The 23,568-nt window shown below is 40.8% G+C and overlaps 2 protein-coding genes and 1 long non-coding RNA gene across 5 annotated transcripts; 2 read left to right on the top strand and 1 right to left on the bottom strand.

The window, feature by feature from the left end:
• Positions 1-243: 243 nt before the first annotated feature.
• eri2 (ERI1 exoribonuclease family member 2) lies at positions 244-12,723 on the top strand. 2 transcript variants are annotated; one of them, XM_088342137.1, is made up of 10 exons: positions 244-457; positions 2,710-2,774; positions 6,130-6,210; positions 6,304-6,431; positions 7,668-7,830; positions 7,893-7,993; positions 9,009-9,090; positions 9,172-9,260; positions 11,477-11,654; positions 11,751-12,723. In XM_088342137.1, the coding sequence occupies exons 1-10, from the start codon at positions 435-437 to the stop codon at positions 12,293-12,295; spliced, it is 1,455 nt and encodes a 484-aa protein (XP_088198263.1). In that variant the 5' UTR covers positions 244-434; the 3' UTR covers positions 12,296-12,723. The 2 variants fall into 2 exon arrangements, with proteins under 2 accessions (XP_088198263.1, XP_088198262.1); XM_088342136.1 differs by having other exon boundaries at positions 11,477-12,723.
• On the bottom strand, positions 12,336-13,925 carry LOC148361454 (uncharacterized). Its single transcript, XR_015851130.1, has 3 exons — positions 13,468-13,925; positions 13,236-13,368; positions 12,336-13,164 (listed from the first exon to the last, which is right to left on the bottom strand). It is a non-coding gene; the product is annotated as an uncharacterized LOC148361454 (long non-coding RNA).
• On the top strand, positions 13,504-23,085 carry thumpd1 (THUMP domain containing 1). Of its 2 annotated transcripts, XM_088342139.1 has the most exons (6): positions 13,504-13,655; positions 13,725-13,931; positions 16,083-16,245; positions 17,494-17,579; positions 20,845-21,007; positions 22,428-23,085. In XM_088342139.1, the coding sequence occupies exons 2-6, from the start codon at positions 13,725-13,727 to the stop codon at positions 22,847-22,849; spliced, it is 1,041 nt and encodes a 346-aa protein (XP_088198265.1). In that variant the 5' UTR covers positions 13,504-13,655; the 3' UTR covers positions 22,850-23,085. The 2 variants fall into 2 exon arrangements, with proteins under 2 accessions (XP_088198265.1, XP_088198264.1); XM_088342138.1 differs by having other exon boundaries at positions 13,504-13,931.
• The last annotated feature ends 483 nt before the right edge of the window (positions 23,086-23,568 follow it).

The raw sequence follows: 23,568 nt of genomic DNA, 5'->3' as shown, positions 1-23,568 counted from the left end.
TATTTTGGTACTTTTATGTCACTTGTGTTTACCCCCTTGAATGTTTACTTATTTGTTTTGTATTTGTTTTGCTGTACAGTTGGTCATAATACACATTGCTGCAATGCAATTTTTTGTATGACAGTGTGTATGCGTGTTGTCTACATGGAAAAACAAATTCATACATTCAATCTAGTCAATGCACATTCATAAAATGAGTATATGTATGATGTATGCTAGAAAATGAATGAAAAAGGTTTTACACTCATGCGTTATTAAAGAATCCGTTTTACCAACTCTGCTATCGATTGGCCTACCGTGCAGACAAAACTAGCCGAACTAAGATTCGAAGATACTGCTTGTTTGAAAAGAAAGCGCGATTTTGTAAAGATAATCTCTCTTCGAACCTCAATTTTACTATAAATGGTGAAACGAAGACAACAAAGGTGGCGCAAATGTCGACGAAAAAGCTTGCCAAGTAAGTATTAACCAAAATTTGAGTTACTCCAACTTGTATTTTTCTGCTGAGAAACAAGACAACCCATGGTATTTTTTTAGAAAGACTAATGGTATATATTCAGTGTTTCTATGAATATGGTCGAGTCCTAAATACATACATTCTTAGATTAAATAATAAAGCAAAAATCATTACACTATTTTATGAAAAAGTGTGTGCGACTGTTTTTCGACACAAATGTTTAGGTTGCACAATAAACACTAATGACGCCCGGTGTTGTGCCCAATTCCGACTCCCAAATGCGCGTTTACGCGAGGGGGGGAGGATTCTGTACGGGAGTCGGAATTGGGCACAACACCGGTAAAGTACGTTTCTTCTGGGGCACACTTTGTATAAACACAGTCAAGAAATGAACCTACATCTTAATTATTCAGTCAGTAATGCAAATAAGGTGTCATTTGTCTTATTGGCGCTGTTTCCATCGTGACCACGGATTTCCAGGTTTTTACAGGTTCAGGAATAGTAACTTGTTTTGTTGCTGCTTGTTGCTTTCTGCCGGGTGAGCTTTTTTCATGATTTCATGTAAATGTGTGCTGTTGCCACAATAGCAGACCACTTTACCACAGAACTTACATTTGGCATTGTCCTTTTCTGTCATTGAAAAAATGCAAGCAGGATGCAGCAAAAAAGCCAGGTAGGGAGAGTTGCTAAAAGTGTGCCTTTCAGTTACACAGGCATAAACTAAGTTGCCAAGGGTGGGTGGGTGTTTGAGAGAAGGGCTCGTGTCCACTGAAGCATTTTTCTGCTCTGAGCGAAATGTTTTAACTGCCTGCGCGGGCAGTGCCGCGTTGCACTCGGTAGGTTTTCTGCGCAGAACGCTTTGCGCTAAACCTTTTGTTCTGGACACTAAAAGTTGAAAAATGTTAGATTTAAGGAGAACTATTTGAGAACCAGTGCTTTGAAGTATCTTATTTTTTTTTTCCAAATCATTTAAAGAAAATTTTAACATTGCATCATGGCAAACCAAATTGGCATTAAGCGCTAAAAAGTTAACGTGGTAACAGAAAGTGCTGCAGAAACACAGAGGGAAAAAAATATGCAAAACTTATAATTGCATGTAAGCATATTGTATTTTATTTTCACATTGGGAATGTTGATCATATTCATAGATTTTAATATTAAAAAAAATTGTTGACAACAGTTTTAAGAATGGGTCTACATTTTTTATATTTTTTGGCTGATAAAACTTTTGCCACTCATAAGAATTAAATTTATTGCACTTTCAAAATTTTGTTTTGTGTAATAAGTCTAAATGTAATGTAATCTATGGAAAAAGTAATTAAAAAAGAGTATCCTATACAGTGGCATACATTTGTATGTATTTTTGTTTATTGTTATTGGTCAAACACTTGTTTTTTTTATTGTTTTATATTATAGACTCTTCTGTTGTGTTGTGCACTATTTTTTTATTTCTGTCCAAAACTTCAATATTTGAATATTGAAGATTTTTTTTTAAAAAAAGTTAATCGAAATTATTAAGATAATCGTTGGTTGCAGCCCTGATTTTTATTAAAATATTGTGTTTTTTTAATCATACAAGTTTATGAGACTCTGGCGGGACCAATCAAACGCTGGAGGCCTACAGTAATATGTTACATATTTCTCCTTTTGAATAAATAAATCGATAGATGGGTAATCTTCCATCATGGAAAAAAACTTGCAACAACAACAAAAAAAAAACACTGAATAGCTCAACTTGCTGTTAGCTTGCTGACAATATAACTAATTCTATTGTTTGAGGTCGTGCTCCAAATCAGAATCCTGGTTCTCACTGTCGCCCTCTGCCACAGGACAAGAGAAATGCTACCTCTGCATCGGCAGATGCTCAGCACAATATTACAATGCTTTAGTGTCAAGAATATTCTTAAGTCGGAAATATAACCATTTTAAAATGAGAATCCAAATATTGTGAAGTTAAATGAGAAGTTATGTAAACTTTTAACCGTTTGATATCATTTTGAATTTATATTTCGTGACGACTGCTAAGGCACTGCCTACCCGCTTCCTGTGACTGCACATCACTGATAGCCTAAAAGATAGGACAAACTTTCAATGTGAACAGAAAACAGTCATAGTATTGTTTCAAAGCTGAAAGGTAAGCAGAGCTGCAGTAATTTAGAAGAGCAATGGTTTATCATCATTCGTTTATGCTAAATGACATTGTTTGATGAAAGTATCCATTGATATTTGGTAATGCTTATTTATGTCCACAGAGAATTGGGACTACTGAGGCAGCGGAGTCATTCATCCACAGAGCAAAAAAAACATTTTCTGTCAAGTAAGTGACGCAATTAAACAAACATTACTTACTTACTTATTGCTCCAGCGAAGGTCGGGGGGTCCCGTCCCTGTGCGTTGAGCCGACCAGATGAACCAGGTTTTTCCAATGCTGGCGGTCTTGTGCCAGCTGTTCTGCATCCTCTACGGCAACTCCGTGTTGTTGGAGGTCGCCCGCAACGACGTCGAGCCATCGAGTGCGGGGTTTCCCTCGTGGTCGTCTCCAGCCTGCGGCCTTTGGGTCAAACTGGAGAATGGCTCGTGTCGGATGGTCTGGTGGTAGACGAAGGACATGGCCAAACCAGCGGGTGCGGCGTTGTGCGACCAAGGAAGATGCTTGGGGCTGGCACGTGCGGGCTCTGAGCTCTTTATTGGAGACTCGCTGGGGCCACCTGATGTTCTCGATGGTTCTGAGAGCCCTGCTATCAAAACCATCGATTCTTGTGGCCAGGGTGTCGTTCAGGGGCCATGTTTCTGAGCCATAAAGCAGGATAGGGAGTACGGCGAGGTTGTAAATGCGGAGCTTCGTCTTGCGTGCGATGGTCTGGTGCCGCCAGAGTGGTTTCCAGAGAGACTGCAGAGCAGATGCTGCCAGGGCTCTTCTGCGGAGAATCTCTGGTTTTAGGTCCCCATTGTCTGTCACCATGGACCCCAGATATACAAAGCTCTTGACAGGCTCTACAATGTCGCTACCAATTTGGATGGGAGGTGGATCTGGTCCATCACCGACATACATGAACTTGGTTTTCGTCCAACTCACTTGCAGGCCAAGCCGCGCTGCCTCTTCGCTGTAAATGCCCAGAGCGTCTCTCAGCTGGCTGTAGGAAGTGCTGAGAATAATGGTGTCGTCAGCATACTCCAGGTCAGTCAGGTGGTAGTTGCCGAAAGACACTCCGGGGATGCGCTCACTAACCCTGAACATCAGATGGTCGATGATGCAATTAAAAAGGTCGGGAGCAGCCACGCAGCCTTGGCGAACGCCGCTGGAGATAGCAAACCAGTCGGAGTCAATGCCGTTGATACGGACACAGCTCTCTGCGTTGCTGTAGAGCAGCTTGAACAGGGCTATGATCTTGGGTGGTGCTCTGAGAGCTTGGAGGATGTTCCACAGTGAAGAGTGGCAGACAGTGTCAAAGGCGGCCTTCAGATCAATGAATCCGATATATAGATGGCGATCTTTACGGAATTCACGGGTCTTTTCTATCAGCAAACGGACGGCAGAGATGTGGTCCGTTGTGGAGCGGTTGGGCATAAAGCCAGCCTGCTGGGGACGGCGGCAGCTTCTGATTGCTGGAAGGGCACGGCTGAGCAAGATCCTGGTAAAGACCTTGCCCGGGATGGAGAGTAAGGTTATGCCTCTGTGGTTTCCACAGACAAGCCTGTCGCCCTTGCATTTCCAGAAGGGCAAGATGACTCCTCTGGTCCAGTCGGTGGGCAGCTGCTCCGATTCCCACACCTGGTTGAATAGGCGGGTTAGCCACTCCACCATGCCATCACCGCCGGCCTTGAGCATCTCGCCGGTAATGGCACAGATGCCGGGGGCTTTCTTGGTGTTCAGCTTCTTCAGAGCAGCTCTCACTTCCTCGGGTGTTACAGGGTCTGTGCAGCAGGTGTCGTTAGGAGGTGCTGTGCTCGCAGCCCCTAGGAGGGTGGGATCAGCCGGGATGGTGCTGTGCTGCAAGAGGAGGCTAAAGTGCTCCTTCCAGCGCTCGAGGCAGTTGGCTTCTGTCATGATGAGGTTGCCGTCTGAGTCCTTTACCAGGGCTGTCTTTATGTGTGGGCCGCTACGGGCTTGGCGTAGTAGACTGAATACGCGGCTCATGTTGTTGTTGTTGGCCGCGGACTCAAGCTGTTGGGCTTCTGCCTGCCAAAACCTCTCCCTATCTTCAGCAATGGCCACATTGCGCAGGCGATTCAGTCTCCGATACTCTGTGAGGTCGCCTCGGAGTCGGGCCTCACGCCGCTGGTCTATGATGTTTAGTGTCCTCTCTGATATCCAGGGCTTTCTCGGGGAGGATCGCGGGCGTCCGAGGACATTGTGAGCAGACTGGAGGACACTTTCCTTGAAGGCCGCCCAGTCTGTCAGCTTGTCAGGAGCCAGGGTATCAAGAGAGCGGCGGATGGAGCAACTGAAGTCTCTGGCAATGTTGGGGTCGCTGAGTCGGGAGGAGTCGAGGCGAGGCAGAGTCTTGTGCTGGTTGGCTCGGAGCTTTAGCTTGAGCTGGGCCACCAGCAGACGATGGTCTGTGTTGCCAAGCTGTGCTCCTCTGAACACCCGGCAGTTGGTTACAAACGACTTCCAGCGTCGTGATATCAGGATGTGGTCCAATGCCTTCCTGGTTCTGCCATCTGGGCTGTACCACGTCCAGTGATGGATGCATTTCCGGGGAAACCAGGTGTCAGCAACACAAAGGTTGTTTTGGTGGCAGAGGAGGAGGAGGCGGTTGCCATTGTCGTTTGTTGTGCTGTCAACGAAGGTGGTGCCGACAGGTGAGCCGGGGGACCGATCATTGCTGGATAGAGTGGCGTTGGCATCAGTGAGGATGATGGTGACGTCGTGTGGTGGGGCTTGGTTGACAGCCTGGTGGAGTTGGTCAAAGAACGTGTCCTTCGCATCCTCATCAGCGACATCGTTGGGGGCGTAGGCGACGATCACTGTCATCTTGCCGTGATGGTGGAGGAATCGAGCAGACAGTAGTCTGTCGCTTATTGGTGTCCAGCTGATGAGGGACCTCCGGAGGGCTTTTGGAATGGCAAGAGCCACACCGTAAAGGCCGGTCCGACTCTCGGGGCCACTCCAGATGTAGCAATGGTTGCCAGCTGTTGTTTCACCATTGCCTTGCCATCGTACTTCACAGAGCCCTGCCATGGTGATGTTATAGCGACAGAGCTCTCGGGACAGCAGGGTGGCAGCTCCGGGGCGAAGGAGTGTCTGGACATTCCAGGTGGCGACACGGGTCTTATGACGAAGATCGATCCGTACTCGTTGGTCGGGGGCAGGCTGGGGTCCGTTACCGTGTTGGTCAGTCCGGCTTCTTTCTCTGGTCAGTTTCGTAACAAAGTGTGTTTCTCCTGGGTGAGTTGTTAGCCCTCCGCAGGATAGTCGGTTGGTGGGGCTGCCACCTCACAGCGTACCGACACGCTGGGGTCTTTGTTTGTCTGGAACCTACCCCGGAGACCGGCCCGCCATGGGTGACCCTACCAGGAGCAAGCTCCCGACGGTATCGCTCTCCAGGGTCACTGGAACACGCAAGCCCCCTCGCCGCATCAAGGCCAGACCCATCCGAGGGGGAAACAAACATTCCTCATTTCAAATGTGGTGTTTTAAAAATTGTCAAATAAAATGTTCTGTTCAGATCAAACCTTTTCATACCTGATCGTCATTGATTTTGAATCTACATGCTGGCGAGAGAAAAACAACCACACTCAAGAAATAAGTACGTTTGATTTGGGAAATTTCCTTGTTGTTAAACTGGAATCTTAATGGATGATTGTTGTTTTCTTTTACTCTTTTTGCCTTTCTGACACAGTTGAGTTTCCAGCCGTTCTCCTTGATACGTCCACGGGGGAGATTGAGTCGGAGTTTCACGCATACGTTCAACCTCAGGAGCGTCCCATACTGTCAGCTTTCTGCACTGAGCTAACTGGCATCACACAGGTAATGTGCAAAAGAAAAAAATAATGTTCACTTATTTGGCATGTGTTTTTTTTTTCAGACTCATTTGTGTTACACTAACTAGGAAGTTTATTTTCAGTTTGTTGGATCTGATTTTTTGACTGGTTCAACAAAGTTTATTTTTCAATCGTTTTTGTGTTTATTTTAAGAGGCCAGTATTTCAAGGTTCAAGGTGCAAAGTTTTTGGGTGTTCTGAGGCGAGTGATGAGCAACAAACAGTATGAGTATGGATGTTAAGATGGAACTGTATGAGAATGTGATTGCGCCGACTGTGTTGTATGCTGCAGAGACTTGGAACCTGAACGCAGATTTGAGAAGGAAATTAAATGTTTTGAGATGAAGTGTTTGAGGAGTATGTTAGGAGTGACAAGATTGGATAGATTGAGAAATTAAATCGTGAGAGACAGAACTGGAGTAGTAGTGGAACTGAGCAAGTGTGTGGATAAGAGAGTACTCGGTTGGTTTGGACACATGGAGAGAATGGATGAGGAGCGAATGTTGAAGAGGATCTACAGAGCAGAAGTAAATGTAAGGAGACCAAAAGGAAAGCTGCAATTGGCATGGATAGGATGGTGTTATGAGTGCACTGCAGGAAAAGGGTCTAAATAGAGTGGGAGCTAGAGCTCTTGTTTGTTAGTAGAGAGGTGTTGTAAAAGGCTAGTGGGATGTTTATATGTGTTCTGAGGGATGGGCAGGGCACCCGTATAATGCGGCAGGGGTAAACCAGTGAAAGCTGTCGGGCCCTGCTGTTGAACTGATTAGAGTGTTGTCACCCTGACCCGAGTGACATGGCCGCTTTTATGTGTTTTTTACATAACATGAGCTTTACATAAAGGCACCTGACACAATTATCCACCATCTTTCTGCTTCGGTTACCTAAAAATTTCAAAAAGACTGGAGCAAAATATTAGAATTAAAATAATGTAAGTAACCTACTTTCATTTCTCAATTTTAACATTTTTGCTTATCTTTTCACTTTAACATTTTTGTATTATTGTGTTTAAATCTAGTTAATGTATGTGTTTTTTATTAGTTCTGGTGAACTTTTATAATTGTTTGCTTTTGTTCTTAATGGCATTTCCTTTAGTGAGTAGGTTGCCTTGTGAATGAAAAGAACTTTTTTGATGAAGTGACCTTTCTTTCCTAATTTTCACACAGTGCAAACTTTAATTACATGGTAAAGATTGTAAAGTAAGATTTTCCCCCCGTGTTGTACAGTCGCAGGTTGAGGCGGGGATCCCATTGAGAATTTGTCTGTCTCAGTTTGGCCGTTGGCTGCAGAAACTAAGCTTGGAAAAGGGTGTGGTCTTTCCCGCCCGGCAACAGAGCTCCTCCACTGGCCTGCCCGAACAAAAGCTTAGTGCCTTCCTCACCTGGTCAGGTAAAACTAGACATTTTTCTACATGCATTTTTGAACTTCTAATAATGAATATACGATATCAGACTGGGATCTAGGTGTGTGCTTGCACTATGAGTGTAAACGCAAACAGATCCACAAACCAGACGTGCTCAACAGTTGGATTGACCTTAGGAGCACGTATAGGGTGAGTTGGTTTTGCACCTTTATGATAAATGTTTTTCATGAGAAACTATTACTGTGAATGAAGTCAACATGTTACAAGTTCTGTAAGTTTCTGATAAGAGAGCTATGTTACAAGAAAAAAAGGTGTTTTTCAAAGACTTTAAACAAATGTGTAATTTTACTAATATTTAGCAATTGTTTTCAAACTGAACTACTGGGATTATGCAATAAATGTGAAATATGATTTTGTATAAGGACTCTGAATACAATTAGCTTACTTTGTTGTTTTATTTCCTGGTTAATTTCCGGGCTCTTTCTTACACATTTTCCCATTGGTGCACAAGCTTTCGTATTCTCTCTTCATAAAATGTTTTGGACTGATGTCTCAGTCAATAGCACAAAGCGCACACTCCGTCCTTCTTTAAAAAAAAAAAAAAAAAAACAGTCTTAGACACATTTTTAGCTATGTATTCCAGCTGGTTTAAGCTCTTCCCCAAATAAAAACGTCAATCATGTCATATTCTTCTTAGTTGGTCCTCTTTGTAAATCACTAAAACTCAGCTGTGTTTTTTTAACATTTTAAAGACTAATAAATCCATGTGGAAAAAGTCCAAAAGTAGGAATATTTAATCTGAATTAGAAGTTGCTGTGCTGTGAAAAACATTTTATGTATTGAATTCCTTTCATATAATTGTACGTCTTATATTAATGTAATTTTATTTTGAAAAAAATGTCAGTTAACTATTATTTAAAAACTAAAAACATTTCTTTTATCGAGAATAATCAACATTTTATGATCTCAGAGCTAATATTGGAGCATAGCATTTTAAGAGAATGTAATTTACTCCAGAATAAAACAATACTGGAAATGTTATTTTACAGAACTAAAGATGTACACTAACAGGAATTTATTTTATATTTTATCATCTACATATATAAAGTAAGTCGTATGAGTGCAAAGAAAAACATGTTATTACAAGGGAAAAGCAGAATTCCAATAGTTTCCTCTCATACCAAATCATTTTTGTGTCCTATAGATGTTTTACAGCAGGAAACCCAAAGGTCTAAATGGAGCGCTACAGGACTTGGGAATTCAGTTCTCTGGAAGGGAACATTCTGGTATGTGTGGACGAAGGCTTCCCCTCTACTCATATCTAAAACGTATCTATTGGAAATCAACTAAATCTGCTATCTCATTAGGTCTAGATGATGCCAGGAACACAGCTCACCTGGCAGCAAGGATGATGAGAGATGGATGTGTGATGAAGATCACAAGAAGCTTGGAGAGGGTGAGTGGACGTCCCATCGCACACCACAGTTCCTGAACCCTCGCATCTCCTGTTTGCGACCCTGGCATTGCAGTTGTTTTGAATTTAATAAAGATTTATATATTTTGGGGGGAGGGTCTGATGCTTTCAATGGTGTTTGTTTGTTGTCTTTTATTTTAAGATGCGATTTAAGCTGTGGTTGTATGGATTTATAGTACAGTTACTGTAATACTGAAATGATTTTTTGAATATAAATTCATTCAATATTACTTTCTGAATTTTAAAATTCCATATGTGCTTTGTTTTAAAGTATACTATTGACATTGTTTATATTTCACTTAGATAGAATACATAATATAGCGAGACAAAATGTCAAGTTAAAAAAAAAAAAAAATCTTGGACTTCAGTTCCACAAACTTATTGATAAAATATTTTTTTAGAAGGATCGTTTTTTGTTTTTGTTTTTTAATTGTGTGCGTATGCAACATAATATTACATTAAAAGAAAAAGGTTAAGAAAAATTGAATGATAATAACATACAGATAAAACAGCAAAAATATTATTAGGACAAAAATTAAAAAACTGATAATAAAGCCCAAAATTGTTGGTCGCAGTCCAATTCTATACAAAATACACTTTATTTTTTTGTGATACGAGTAAGGAACTCAAGATTTATGTAATGAATTCCACCACATAATGTGAAAAGAAACCCAGGAAAACAAATGTATGTTCAAAAATGTTTTGCTTCATTCCATTGAGCTGTGTATCTATGTACAAATCGGTCACCAGAGTTTAGTACACTATTAATGTGGCAGGCTTGTCTTATCAAGGCTTTCAAATACTATAGCCCTGTATGTTTTAAAACATCTAATTCAATTAGGATTGAGATTGTTACCATTCCTTTCGATAACTGATAAACTGTATGAATTGCGTTTGTTAGAAACTTGGAACATGTAAAACCTGCGGCCCTTAAGGAGCAGGATTGTGAATGCTGGTTACAGTATAGTAGTGTGTGTAGATAGATAGATGTAATAAAATAAAAGAAATAGAATACATAAATACCCAATATAACGTGTTGATATAGAGTATTTAAATAGTGCTACTTAAAATACACACTGTAGAACTGCACAGTAAAATTATTTTTTCCTCATATTTTCTAAGTGTAATTCTGCATCATTTGAATTCCAGCATATTTTAAAAAAGGTAAAAATATGGCATTGAGGCTGTTCCAATTACCTGTCTTACCTCTTTTAAGCTGGTTTTATCCCTATCTCACAGACCGACATTTCTTTGTAGGTATGGATTCATGTTCCTCCAGTACCCATGAAGTTACATATGGGGTCCCCCAAGGTTCCATTTTATGCCCAGTAGTGCAATTTGTAAATGCTTACCCTTGGGATACCCCTCCCCCTGGTCCTCGAAAAGCACCCGTGTCGCTGAGTTTTGTAATAGCTGCAAGCAGGCAATGTTCTTTTCATAGTTACGCTGACAACACCCAGCTGTACATTGCTGTGTGCCCTGATATGAATACCCTTTTAAATTGATGGCAGAGAACTTCCTGCAGCTCATCCAGGACAAAACAGACGTCTTAGTCATTGGTCCTAAAAGTCAGAGAGAGAAACTTACTAAAACTACAAGATTTTAGACCTTTACATTGCAATAAAAACGTGGGGGTTATTTTCAACTCTGAGCTCAATTTTATTCCACATTTCAAAAATATAACGAAAACTGTTTTTTTCATCATCTCAAAAATATAGCTAGAGTTTGCTCATTTCTCTCTCAGACAAACACCAAGGTACTGATGCATGCTTTCATATATGCTTGTTTAGATTATTGTAATGCCCCTGCTCTCCAGTCTTCCCAATAAGAGCATTGCTTGTGTCTGTGTATGAAGTGTTTCAGGTTGTTGGGAGAGAGGGAAGGGAGAGCATGGATTTTATTTTCTTGTTGTATACTGAATGCTTTTATACAGCACTTGGTCAATTTGGGCCTAAGAAGTGCTTTACAAATAAATTTGATTTCATGTGGTTTGTCTGTGTGTTTGCAAAGTGGATTAGAATGAATTTAGCTTACATTTGTAAGACAAGGTTAATGTTTGTTTGAATACACAATGAGTATCCATTGTTGTCTTAATGTTTAACTTAAAATACAATTTAATTGGGAAAAACATGTGCCACATCTTAGGGATATTATTCGCCAAACTGTTCACACTACTAATTGTGTTTCTCTTATCACAGATCCCTCCGGCAGCTAAACCCACACTGGCAAAAACTATCCAAAAAGCCCACTGTCCCAACAGCGAGAACCGTCTGCCTGCAAAAATCAAAACACCCATTAAGAATAAAAACTTGGTCCTAAACATCAAAGACCAAGTTCCCGTTCAGAGACTGTTGTCCCCGAAGACAGTTCTGGATGGTAGGACAACGCCACGGTGGGGGATTCAGAACAAGAGCAACAGCCTAAATTTGTGCTCCTCCATCACTGGCACATTGGTCTGTCTCAAACTTCCAGGCTCGAATTTCGAAAGTGTGGAGGAGTTCTCTGTGGAAGATGAGAACCGGTCCACATACGACGACGTGATTCTGGAGGATTCTGCTGGTGTGTTTGTTTCAGATTACAACATAGAGTGTCTAGAAGCTCCGGTGGTGATTAAGTCAAACACACCCTCCATATTCCAGCCTAAATGCTTCCCCCTCCAGGAGAGGACACCAAAATCTGAGATCATTAGTTCACGTCCTAGTGGCAGTGGTGGGGCCCAAAAACGAAGTCTCCTTTCCTCGTTACCCACCAATGGGAAGATGACATCACCGCTTTGCAACTGTGGACGGCGTGCCAAGCGCCTGCAGGTATCAAATGGGGGACCCAACCAAGGCAAGGGCTTCTACTGCTGTGCTGTCCGACGTTCGGGCGGTGTCAGGGAAACGGGGCCGAACAAAAATAAGGGGTGTCAGTTTTTCAAGTGGGAGTCCACTTTAAAGGCCAGGTGGTCTATTTCGTCAGTTCAGATCAAAGCCAGCCGGTCGCATCAAGAGTCCAAGTTGAGGAAAAGCTGGTAATGCTCAATAAGACTTCACCGTATTATAAAAAAAACAACAAATCGTGCAATACTTAGGTTTCAAATGATGGTTTCAACCATTACGTAAAAACAAATCTAATCATGTTTTCTCCCTTTTAGTTTTGTGATTTAATATGTGACTGTTTTTGTCATGGTTGTCCACCTACTTAGTTTTTTACAAAAATAAAAACAATATCAGATCCCCTGCTGACAACCTTGATTGTCCACATATAGCAAAACCTGTAAATGCAGGTACTTTTCGTGTCTTGGGTTAATAAACTGTATATAATTATTTTCAATCTGTCTGCCATATCTCACATGTATTTTTTTAAAAATGAGGTAAAAGATCAACTGTTCATGATGTAATGTCCTGAATATGTGAAAAGTTTGTTTTTAATATTGGACAAATAAAAATGAGATTTCATAGGTTGCCAGTTCCTTATTTTGACTTTAATTGTGCAATGTAGTTCATTGTTTTGACTATAACAGCATTCTCGCTAACAGACAATCATGCTGCTGTTCTTTGATATCTACACCCCTCAGGTTATCAGGTTTTGTAAACTTTATTATTGAATAAAAAGGAATCTCGGGGGAGGGCCTCGGGACAGGATAGAATTCTCTTGCCTGAAGTCCCCTTTCCCGGTCGTTGCGAGATCAAAATCCATGGATGTCTTTTCTTCTTATTTTTAGTGACGAGTATTATTTGAACTTTACATCCATCCATCCATTATCTGCACTGCTTATCCTCAGTAGGGTCGCGAGGGTGCAGGAGTCCATTCGAGGTATCTTTGGACACCATGATCTAATTGCCAGCAAGTTGGAGGGCACACAGAGACGGACAACGTACTAGCTCGATCCGATCGTTCACACCTACGGACAATTTGGAACAGCCAATTAACCTGACATGAATGTTTTTGGAATGTAGGAGGAAACTGGAATACCTGGAGAAAACCCACTCAAGCAAACTGCACAGGAAAGCTGGTAGCTGGATTTGAACCCATGACCTCAAAATGTGGCATGGATGCGCTAACCACTCAGCTGCTGTGCCACTGGAGCCTGGAGTACCCGCATGTCCTAAATTTTAAAATAAGAAAAGGGGTCTTGAAATAAAATGACATTAATCTTATTTTAATACAAAATCTTGCATGTGTTACTCCCAACATGGGTAGATACCATTTGTTCCTCTTCGCTTTCCGTTAGTGAAAAACGTGAAGTTGTTTTTTCGTCACCAAGTTCTTCACTTGAACGCGCCTTTAAGAATATAGAACATGTTAATTCTAATAACCAATTATCAGATTTTATTGCGCGTTCTTTCGCCCTGAAGCAAATTCTTAGCCCTGGTACGCTAAGAAGCTGTACAGGTAAACTTAAAAAAAAAAAAAGAAAATTGGGATTTATTAATAGCTCGCTTCTGTGACGTCATTGTCAAGATGGCGGCGCAGAATGATTGTCGGAAGCGCATCAAGAAGCATTACATGGGCGGCCAAAATCAAGCTAAACGCTGGAAGGGCTCGAAGGAGTTGGAGGTTGGCATGCAGGGGATCCTGATCACATGCAACATGAACGAGAAGAAGTGCATGGCGGAGGCTTACAACCTTCTCAACGAGTACGCGGACCAGCTGTACGGACCCGAGAAGGTCAGTGAACGCACCACACAGGTCTCGTATATTATTAGGTCTTCTTTATAGTCAAGTCATTTTTATTTGTATAGCCCTTAATCACAAAGAGTCCCAAAGGGCTGTTGGTATAGTTGATCTTTTTACACATTTTCACTCAGTGAAGAGTTTTAAAATAAATCCCCTAAACCGGAGGGGTCTGTACAGTATCAGCAGCAACAGTTCACACAACGGTCCAACACATGCTGTGTAGATTATTGCAAAATTGATGAACGTGAACGTCCATATTTAGTCATGATTGTATATATTCACTTAGAAGTTTTTAAGCCAAGTCAAATCATTTTTATTTTTTTGGCCCTTCATCAAAAGTAGTCTCAAAGGGCTCACAGACTATTGTAAACTAGTCAAGTCAAGTCATGTTTATTTGTATAGTCCTTAATCACAGAGTCTCAAAGGGCTGCACAGATCAAAGACTATTGCAAACTATTATTACAGACTATTAACCTACACGAGGGCCAATGATACACATATTATCAACATAAAGTATAGGTTATTCATATGCTATACAGTAGAAGTGTGTTTTAAGCTTAGATTTAAACATTTCCACTGAGGTTGCATATCGAATGTCAGGGGGAAGAGCATTCCACAGCACCGGGGCCCGGATGGAGAACGCTCTCGAACTTGCGGATCTCTTCTTGGCTCTTGGGATAACCAGTAGACCAGCGTTTTCAGAGCGAAGGCTCCAGACAGAAACATAGGGGGAAATCAAATCTGAAAGATATGAGGGAGCAGGTCCATGGATGATTTTGTATGATACCAACAGAATCTTAAAATCACACCCTAAGCTAACAGGGAGCAAATGCAGGTTAGCTAAAATCGGGGTAATATGATCAAACTTTCTTGTCTTAGTTAAAAGCCTCGCTGTAGCATTTTGTACCAGCTGAAGGCTCTTGATTTTGGACTTCGGGAGACCGGAGAGTAGTGCGTTACAGTAATCGAGACGGGAAGTAACGAACGCATGAATTATATAATCTCTCCATCTGACTGAGACAGCAGAGGATAAATTTTAGCAATGTTGCGAAGATGGAAAAAAGCTGTTCTAGTATTATTCTTCATGTGTGTTTGAAAGGACAGATCGTCAAATATGACACCTAAATTTTTAACTGAGTCACTCTGGGTGACATTACATTTGTCAATGTTCAGAGTAGTTTTTGAGAACAAGTCAAGGCATTTAGATGGACCAATAAGTAACATTTCGGTCTTTTCGGAGTTAAAGCGCAAGAAGTTGATTGACATCTACTCTTTTATCTCAGTGAGGCAGGCCTCCAAATTTCCACAATTTAGTGTGGCAAATTCCTCCATCGGAAGATATAGTTGAGTGTCATCTGCGTAGCAATGGAAACTGATATTATAGTTGCGAATAATATCAACTAATGGAAGCATGTAAATGCTCAACAGAAGGGGGCCAAGTACTGAACCCTGCGGAACACCACAGGTAACACTACAGACTGTTATTACACTATCCCCTGATCTAAAACCTACGTGAGGGTAAGGAAAAATTTAAAAACCTCAGCATGACGTAAATAAAGCAACCTTGACAAGTGACCTCACATGAGATAATCCCCCTTCCAGGATGACCAGGCTTCAATGGATGTGGCAATACCAAACAATACCATTAGAAATAAAATCTAGAATAATTTAAGTACAGTAAAAAATTAAAAGGATTACCAGGTTGCAATGGATGTAGAATTAAAAAAAATATATATAGATATTGTCAAAATGAAATATAGGTCATTCATAAGCTACAGAAGAGTGTTTTAAGCCTAGATTTTAACAGTTCCACTGAGGTTGCAGATCTAGTCATTATTATGTTACTTCAGTTGTGTTTTATTTTACAACTTTACTTTACTTTTTGAGAGGAGTACACAATGAGAGACATAAGACATACACTTTAACTCACGCTATATGTAAACAAGCACATTCCTGAGTACCAGTATCAACAAGAGAAATCCAACTTATGAAAAAGATGAAGTGGTACCTCTTCGTATGAGTTTAATTGGTCAGCAAAAATGTACTCAATTTCACCCCAAAATAATTTTCCCCAAGATCTGTCCCCCCTGAAACAAAGTCCATTATTTTGGCATCAACAAAGTAAAAAAGCTGTGCTTTCAGTTTGAAGAGGACGCTGGAGGCTGCAGCGAAGAAGAAGATGTTGAGGATTCTCTGAAAAAAGAGGTAGAAAAGCTACGAGAAAGCAATAGGAAACAAGAGAGACGATTCCAGGCTTTGGAGAGTGGGGCAAACAACGTTATCTTCATCAGAACACGCAACCTGGGTAAAGATTTTGACTGTATTTGCAAACACTATAAGTAGCACAGGATAAAAACATTGAGATTGATTCAAAAGGATAATCAATAAATCGCTATTTGTGGATCCTTGGGTAGCATACTGCTGGTTAAGACAGCAATATGACTGTCATCCTTAAAGGGCCATTGTGTGTCATTTAGCGCCTTCTTGTGGTAAAAGAAAAACATGATTCATTCAAAAAAATATATATATATATTGATTTGATCAATAAGCAAAAATACAGGAACTATCTTACAAACAAATATTTGTATTTATTTTACATATTATGGGCCTCACTTAGAATAAGCTGACTCTATTGTCTGCCATCTTGCTGCTATGGATACCCAAAAACCTTATGGTTGCATGTTGGTGAGGTCAGACAAGGCTGGGCAAGTAAAGGAGAACTGAAATTGTGCTGTTTGTTTACTTTGAGTCTCCATAGTTTATATTCTTCTTTGTGATTTTGGAGCACTCGTTTTAGGTTGGCCTACACAATCTAATGACATCTAGTGGTCAAAGATTACTCAGTGTCCCTTATAATAATGTCCGTATGGGTCAAAATTTGGCTTATTTTTATATGAAAATGTATAACCCCCAATAAGCAGGTTAGCGCCTTACATGGCTGCACGGCCGCTATTGGGAAATGTGAAGCACACTGTAAAGCGCTTTGGGAAGTCTTGACTTGAAAAGCGCTATATAAAAATGCAGATCATTAATCAGAACCTCCTAGTGATAAAAAAAAACATAATTGATTTAAAAATATTGATTTAATGAATATGCAAAGATACATATAAACATGCGTTTTTAAAAATGCTCAGAGGTGGATTTTTTTAAATTTATTTTACATGTCATGAGCCTTACCTAGAGGGAGCTAATATAACTGTCCGCCATCTTGCTGCTACCCATACCACAAAAAGCATCCTCTCAAAAAGGGTGTTATTTGGTCATTTTGAGTCTCCGTAGTTTCAGTTCTTCCTTGTTCTTTTTAGCACTTTTGTTTGGTTGCCCTGAGGATTTAGTTGCACCCTTCTTTGGTAGGGACAAGTCTGTGGAGGTGATGGCGACTATCAAGTAGTGAGTTAAAATAAAACAAACAGCAAAGGGAACTTGGTACTCTCACGTTTTGTTGACCTGATCAGTTTTTATGGTCAATTTAGCCGCATGCGTAGGTTAATTGTTCGCTTTGACGTGCCCTTACATTTTGGAACCTGCTGTTTATGTTCCTTTCATATTGAAGAGTCTGACAAATTGGTCCATCACATCTTGTCCGACCTGCACGCCACCAAGAAGAAAAAGACGCGCGTCATCCTTCGCATGCTTCCGGTGAGCTTGATTTTAAAAAAGTAATAGATAGATACTTTATTCATCCCCGTAGGGAAATGCACACTTCCAGCAGTATCCTTGTGTTGAAAAAAAAAAACAATAATAAAGTAAAACGAATATACTACATAAATACCCAATGTTACGTGTTGATATAGAGCAGGGGTGTCAAACTCATTTTAACTCGGGGGCCACACGATAGAACAAACATTCTGTCGGGGGCCGGACTAGTAGATTAAAGAGAAAGAAAAAGAAAGATAAAGAAATAAGAGAAAGAGGGAGGGAAAAGGAGAGGGTGGGACAAAGAAAGAAAGAGAGGGGGAGAAACAAAAGATAAAAAGTCGTGAGAGGGGAGAAAAGAAAGGGAGAGGAAGAAAGAAATCCAAAGACAGAAGGAGAGAAAAGAGAAAAGAAAGCGCGAAGGATAGGAAGAGAGAGAGAGAAAAGGAAAAAAGGAAGTTAGAGCAAAAGTGGTTAAAAGACACAGAGAGAGAAAGAGACAAAGAGCAACAAAGGAAGAGAAAACGAGAGATACATAGAGTGAAAGAGACAGAGTGGGAGAAAAGGGTGGAAGAGAGAGAGATAGAGATAGAGAAATAAATACAAGTACAGTGTCTATGTGAGAGGCACCTGGCCTTGGCAACATCAAGTTGACATATTTCAACCTGGAGTTTGTTTTTCTCTTGCGCTTCACCGAGTGTTGTCTCGCGGGCCGGCCCGCGGGCCGCCTGTTTGACACCTGTGATATAGAGTATTTAAATAGTGCTACATAAAATACACACTTTAATAAAAATAGGATAATATGCTATGTGAGGGTGTGGTTTAATAGATAGATAGATAGATAGATAGATAGATACTTTATTCATCCCCGTAGGGAAATTCACACTTCCAGCAGTCTACCCCGTTGTTTATTAACAGATTAACATGATGCCCGAGGGTGCTTGTAGCGGAGTGGATGACGTCACGCCAGTCCAAAAGTTCGACATTCCTGCGGCAGATGGAAATCTTTTCTTTGTGAGAATCCAGGGATACACCACCTCGTGTTAGCAAGTCCGCCTCCTCTCCGATTCCCCCCGGCTTTCATGTCTCTGTTTAGCGACGTTGAAGCCGGATTTCTCCAGGTGGCTCCGGGTGGCTACACGTTAGCGTCCGGAATGCTAAACGTGAGCCACGTTTCCGCAAAACACAGCAACTGCGCTCCCTGTGCGCTTCGATGTATTTCAAAAAGCACTCGATGATCATATTTGGTCGTGAGTTCGCATTTACCATGATTACGGATGGTACCGAAGACTTATAACGCCGCTAGCCGCTTCGCTAGCTTCGGCTTTTCTTCCACCATGGGCCCCTTCATCACGCCGGCACGAGAATTCCTCAGGGCAAGGAGTTCAAATACACGCATTTCTTGTGCGTTGAAACCCATGTCCATAGGATAGAAGTAATCCATAGTGTAGTTGTCAAAACGGGAAGAAAAAACACCGAAGATAGGAGCAGACAATAAAACAACAGGGGCAGCTGCTGGAAAAGGCAGCCGCTCTTGGCAGCGCCGCTTAATATGTAATGTGGGATTTTACTCCCCCTGGTGGAGTTAAAGAGCCTCATGGAAGAAATGATCTCCTCTGTCTGTCCGTGGAACAAGACTGTGACAGCAGTCTGTCGCTGAAGCTGCTCTTCCGTTTGGAGATGATGCTGTGTACTGGATGTGATGAATTGTCCATGATTGACCGCAGCTTTTTCTGTGCCCATCTCTCAGCTACTGTTGTCAGGCTGTCCAGCTCTGTGCCCACAACAGAGCCCGCTTTACTCACCGGTATATTAAGACGAGAGGCATCCTTCTTCTTGTCACTGCCTCCCCAACACGCTGCCGCATAGGAGAGGGTGCTTGCCACAACAGTCTCATAGAACAACGATGTTAACTGATGATAATATTTTTCACATTTTTATTTATTTGTTTATTTTTCTGTCCAAAAAGTAAACGCCCAGTTTCATCATTCACAGTCAGTGTGTATTCTGCTCTTGCTCCTTTCTGGTTAGCTTTAGCAGATAGATTTTTTTAACACAAGGATACTGCTGAAAGTGTGAAGTTCCCTACGGGGATGAATAAACTATCTTGTCTCTCTGTCTCTCTGTCTCTCTGTCTCTCTCTCTCTCTCTCTCTCTCTCTCTCGCGCTCTCGCTCTCGCTCTCGCTCTCGCGCTCTATCTCGCTCTCGCGCTCTCTCTGATTCTTGTTGAAAAAAGACAAAAGAGACTTCACCTATTCATACCTAATTAGTGAAATTTTGTAAAGCTGTGTCTTTTTGTTTCCCTTGTGCCTTTACATTGTGTGACACGCTCCAAAACGGCTACGGCAAGACAGGAGGGTTAAAAATAGAATACAAAAATAAGCAAACCAAATTTCCACCACTAGGTGTTTAAATGACATTGTGGGGAATAACAGCTACATTAACACTTTAATTGCTTTGTTCGCAATTAACATCACATCACAATATTTGAAAATATTTTGCATAATCTTCAGACAACACAAGTTTTAACGCAAACCTAAACCAAAACCAAAGATTGGCTTTCATAGCTTGTGACTAACTTGCTCGGATGCCACGATTAATTATTTAGTTATTACTATTTAATAATCAACACTAGCTTTAAATAATGACTATTTCACAAACAAATAAAATAATTCCCTCAATTTTACTGTTTAGCGAATTTCGGATTTTTAAAATTGCAGAATCATTGAATTGCTTTGATTTACTGCCAAGCCCCACTTATGTTTTTAAATAACATATATTTTAGTAATTCCTTTTGTCATTTTAGAGTTCAAATCCGATAGCTCGGCAATACATGAGAAAAAAATAATGCAGGTCTATCCATTTTCTTTGCATTTACATGCACGCTATAGTTATTATTATACCTGTTGATAAATGGACCATTTCATCAAATTAATTTTGAAACACTCATATTTAAAGCAAAGTTATATAATATCTCCCTTTTTGCACTAAATTTAACAATATGTAATGATGGCTTCAAAGGGCAATTGGGCTAGTTTAGAAGTGTTTTTGTTTGAAATTTGATAAATAAATAAAATAAATACATGATGAAAGAAATGGCTAGTATAGGTAAATGTAGTTGGCCGTTTTATTTATCATTTATACCATTTTCGTTTAGCGGCCCAGGTTAAAACCTATAAAGGGCTGTAGTTTGCCCACCCCTGTATTAACTGATTTGTAGCTATAAGGGCCAGCTACAAAATGACAACCTGAGTTTGTGTGACACAGGTAACAGGCTCGTGCAAGGCCTTTCCAGAGGACATGATGAAGTATATGTCCACTTTTCTGGAGCCTTGGTTCAAGACGCCCAATTGCGCTACCTATCAGATCGCCTTCAAGGCGCGTAACAGCAGCCACAATAAGAGGGATGATGTCATCAAGGCCGTTGCTGGTAAGCTATGAATGACAAAATACTAAGGGAAAGCCAAAGTAAGCGTTTACATGAAAAATAATTTACTACAATTCAAATCATAAGCCCGAGTCTGATCCTAACCCAAGTTGGGCCTAAAATGTCAACAATTATGTTTGGGTTGGCCGGGGCTTTCCTCCTCGCTGACTTTTTTTTTTAGGTGCGCTGTCCCCTCATCATAACATGTGCAATAATTAACTCTTTCAATGACAATTCAAAGAACTCCTTCCTATATCCTTTTTATTATCCACCCGTCACTGTTGTTTTTTTCTTTGCTTCTCTTTTTCCTAAAGCGCCATGCTAGATTCTAATGGCAGGGTTCTTGAGAATGCTTGAATTTTAATATTGTGTGTTCAAGGATTTAAAAGTGTTTGAGTTTTGGCTAAAGTGCTTGTAAATGCTTGAAATTGTTGCCATGTTTCTCAACAAGTTTGCTTAAATTTGACGCTGCCACTGCTCTTTTGAATCACTTTGCCGTTGCATTTCTTCTTCCCTTTAATGGCAGATGGAATTAGTTTGTGTGACTTTGTCCTATGAAGCGTCAGTGGCCCCTACAGATTGCACACCAAAAGGACCTGCTACACCTAAATGTGTATTAGTACAAACATTATGTATTTTGTATGATCCATGCAAAAAAATTAAGGTAACATTTCCCAGTGGTAAATTTTAAGCTACATATTACTCATTTTTACCCAAAACCAATCTATGCACGATTTACTCAAGATCTAAAATCCCATATCTTGATGAATGCACATGCAAGATAAAAAATCATAAATTGCAAGTATATTTGGCTCTGCAAAATACACGATTTATCCCAGATTTGTTCTTTTAATAGTACTGGAAACATTGTAAAATTGGCTTTAAAAGTCCCTTAAAAAGTGTTTGAATTTGGCTATGAAAAAGGTGTACGAAGCCCTATTAAGAACGTACTGCTGCTGTCGTTTATCTCCCAATTTTCAAGCGCTCAATATGACGGCCTTATAATTTTCCCGTCAATTCATAAAACACCTCGGTCAATAATGGGAAATTGTTGGTTAATATAACATCTGCAGACACAGAATTATGAAAGAGATGTAAATGTTTATACATGTTTTCCTTGACTTAGATTTCGTGACAAAAGACAGGCTTTAATTTATTATAAATCTCTCCTCCTAAGTCCACACAAATTAAATACGAAATTCCGGGTTTTCTTCGGGCTCGGCCTTGCAAATCAAGTTAACTGGTCAGTCTCGGGCTTGGTCGTGCTTTAATAATACCCGTGGGCCTGGGTCTGGCTTGACTTATTGGTTCCAATCTTACCTTTTGCTACAATTACAACAGTTTGTTTGTAAGGAAATTGTTCCACGTATTTACTTGCTCCATTTTTATTTTCACCCCTCAACCTTCTATGCATCCCTCAAAGGCCTGGTTGGGCAGCTAAACCCAAAAAACAAGGTGGATCTGACGCATCCCGACCTCACCATCATCTTGGAGGTCATCAAGGCGGTTTGCTGTGTAAGCGTTGTCCGTGAGTACATGCGCTACAGGAAGTATAATCTGCAGGAAGTGGTCAAGGATGAAGAGCCCAAAAAGGAGGAAGAAGGCTCCACAACGGAAAACACTGACAAGGAGAAGGCAGCCAAGGACAAGGAATGTAGGGCTGTAACTGAAAAGGAAGTACAATCTCCTGACAACAAGGAAGTCGCCAAGATGGAAGAAGGCAACAATGGTACAGAAACGACAGCAGCAGACATCGGCAGGGTGGAATTACTCAAGGAGGGGGAAGACAAAATAAAGGCTGAACTTGTAGCTGCAGGTGGCAATGAGGATGAGAAGGCTGCCTGATGTAGAAGAGATGCAGGAAGGATTGATAATGAGGGGGAGGTGATGGAGAGAATTGATTATTTTTTATTGTTAAAATTATTTTTGTTTTAAACTGGGAAGGTTACTGATCATTGATATTTTTTAATTATTTTTTTAAACCTTCCAATGTGTTTTCATTTCTGCCTCTTGCATTTTGCCGCGTGTCACATTCTGTTTTTTTGTCAAAGGTGCAGAATTAAAAAAAAAAGTTTTCACTCTTCCGTTATAAGATGTTTGTACTATAATGTTCCTGCTTGAGAGGACACGGATGCAAAAGTCGTGTGCACTATACACATTAAAATGAAAATTGTATTTATCAACATTGATAACGACATAGTAAAAATAGTTTACAACAAAATTAGACGCGGCACTCCAGGACAAACATGTAATAAAGACCTGAAAGAGAACAATAACAAAAAAGAATGTGCGGAAAAAAGGGCTAAAAGATTTAAAATGGAGTGCTTGGAGACTGGCCTGAATTGGAATGAAAAAGTAGTGAAATGACATCAAGCAGAAACAAATTTCTGAAATAAGATGAATGATCATTTTTCTTTACAAAAACGAGATATATATTTATTCCACAGCCTTGTGCACTTGTTTACTTACTGGTAGGTCCAACCATGGCGGATTGGTCTGTCACCCGGTGGTCTAGGGCCGCGCCGGCCAGCGGGCCTCGGGTTAACTGGGCTGCTATTGTACCA

The sequence above is a fragment of the Urocampus carinirostris genome, chromosome 8 (assembly GCF_059441175.1).
Source record: "Urocampus carinirostris isolate Australia breed hairy pipefish chromosome 8, RoL_Ucar_1.0, whole genome shotgun sequence".
Lineage (NCBI taxonomy): Eukaryota > Metazoa > Chordata > Actinopteri > Syngnathiformes > Syngnathidae > Urocampus > Urocampus carinirostris.
The sequence above is the reverse complement of the archived record's forward strand: the minus strand, read 5'-3'. Positions and strand labels throughout refer to the sequence as shown.

Bases quoted from the DNA above. Each gene is read 5' to 3' on its own strand.
- eri2 (XM_088342136.1), top strand. From the start codon at position 435: ATGTCGACGAAAAAGCTTGCCAA. The intron at 7,831-7,892 runs GTAAAACTAGAC...ATACGATATCAG, and splicing joins TGCCTTCCTCACCTGGTCAG to ACTGGGATCTAGGTGTGTGC. The intron at 9,261-11,476 runs GTGAGTGGACGT...CTCTTATCACAG, and splicing joins TCACAAGAAGCTTGGAGAGG to ATCCCTCCGGCAGCTAAACC.
- thumpd1 (XM_088342139.1), top strand. From the start codon at position 13,725: ATGGCGGCGCAGAATGATTGTCGGAAGCGCATCAAGAAGCATTACATG. The intron at 17,580-20,844 runs GTGAGCTTGATT...TGTGTGACACAG, and splicing joins TCATCCTTCGCATGCTTCCG to GTAACAGGCTCGTGCAAGGC. The intron at 21,008-22,427 runs GTAAGCTATGAA...CATCCCTCAAAG, and splicing joins TGTCATCAAGGCCGTTGCTG to GCCTGGTTGGGCAGCTAAAC.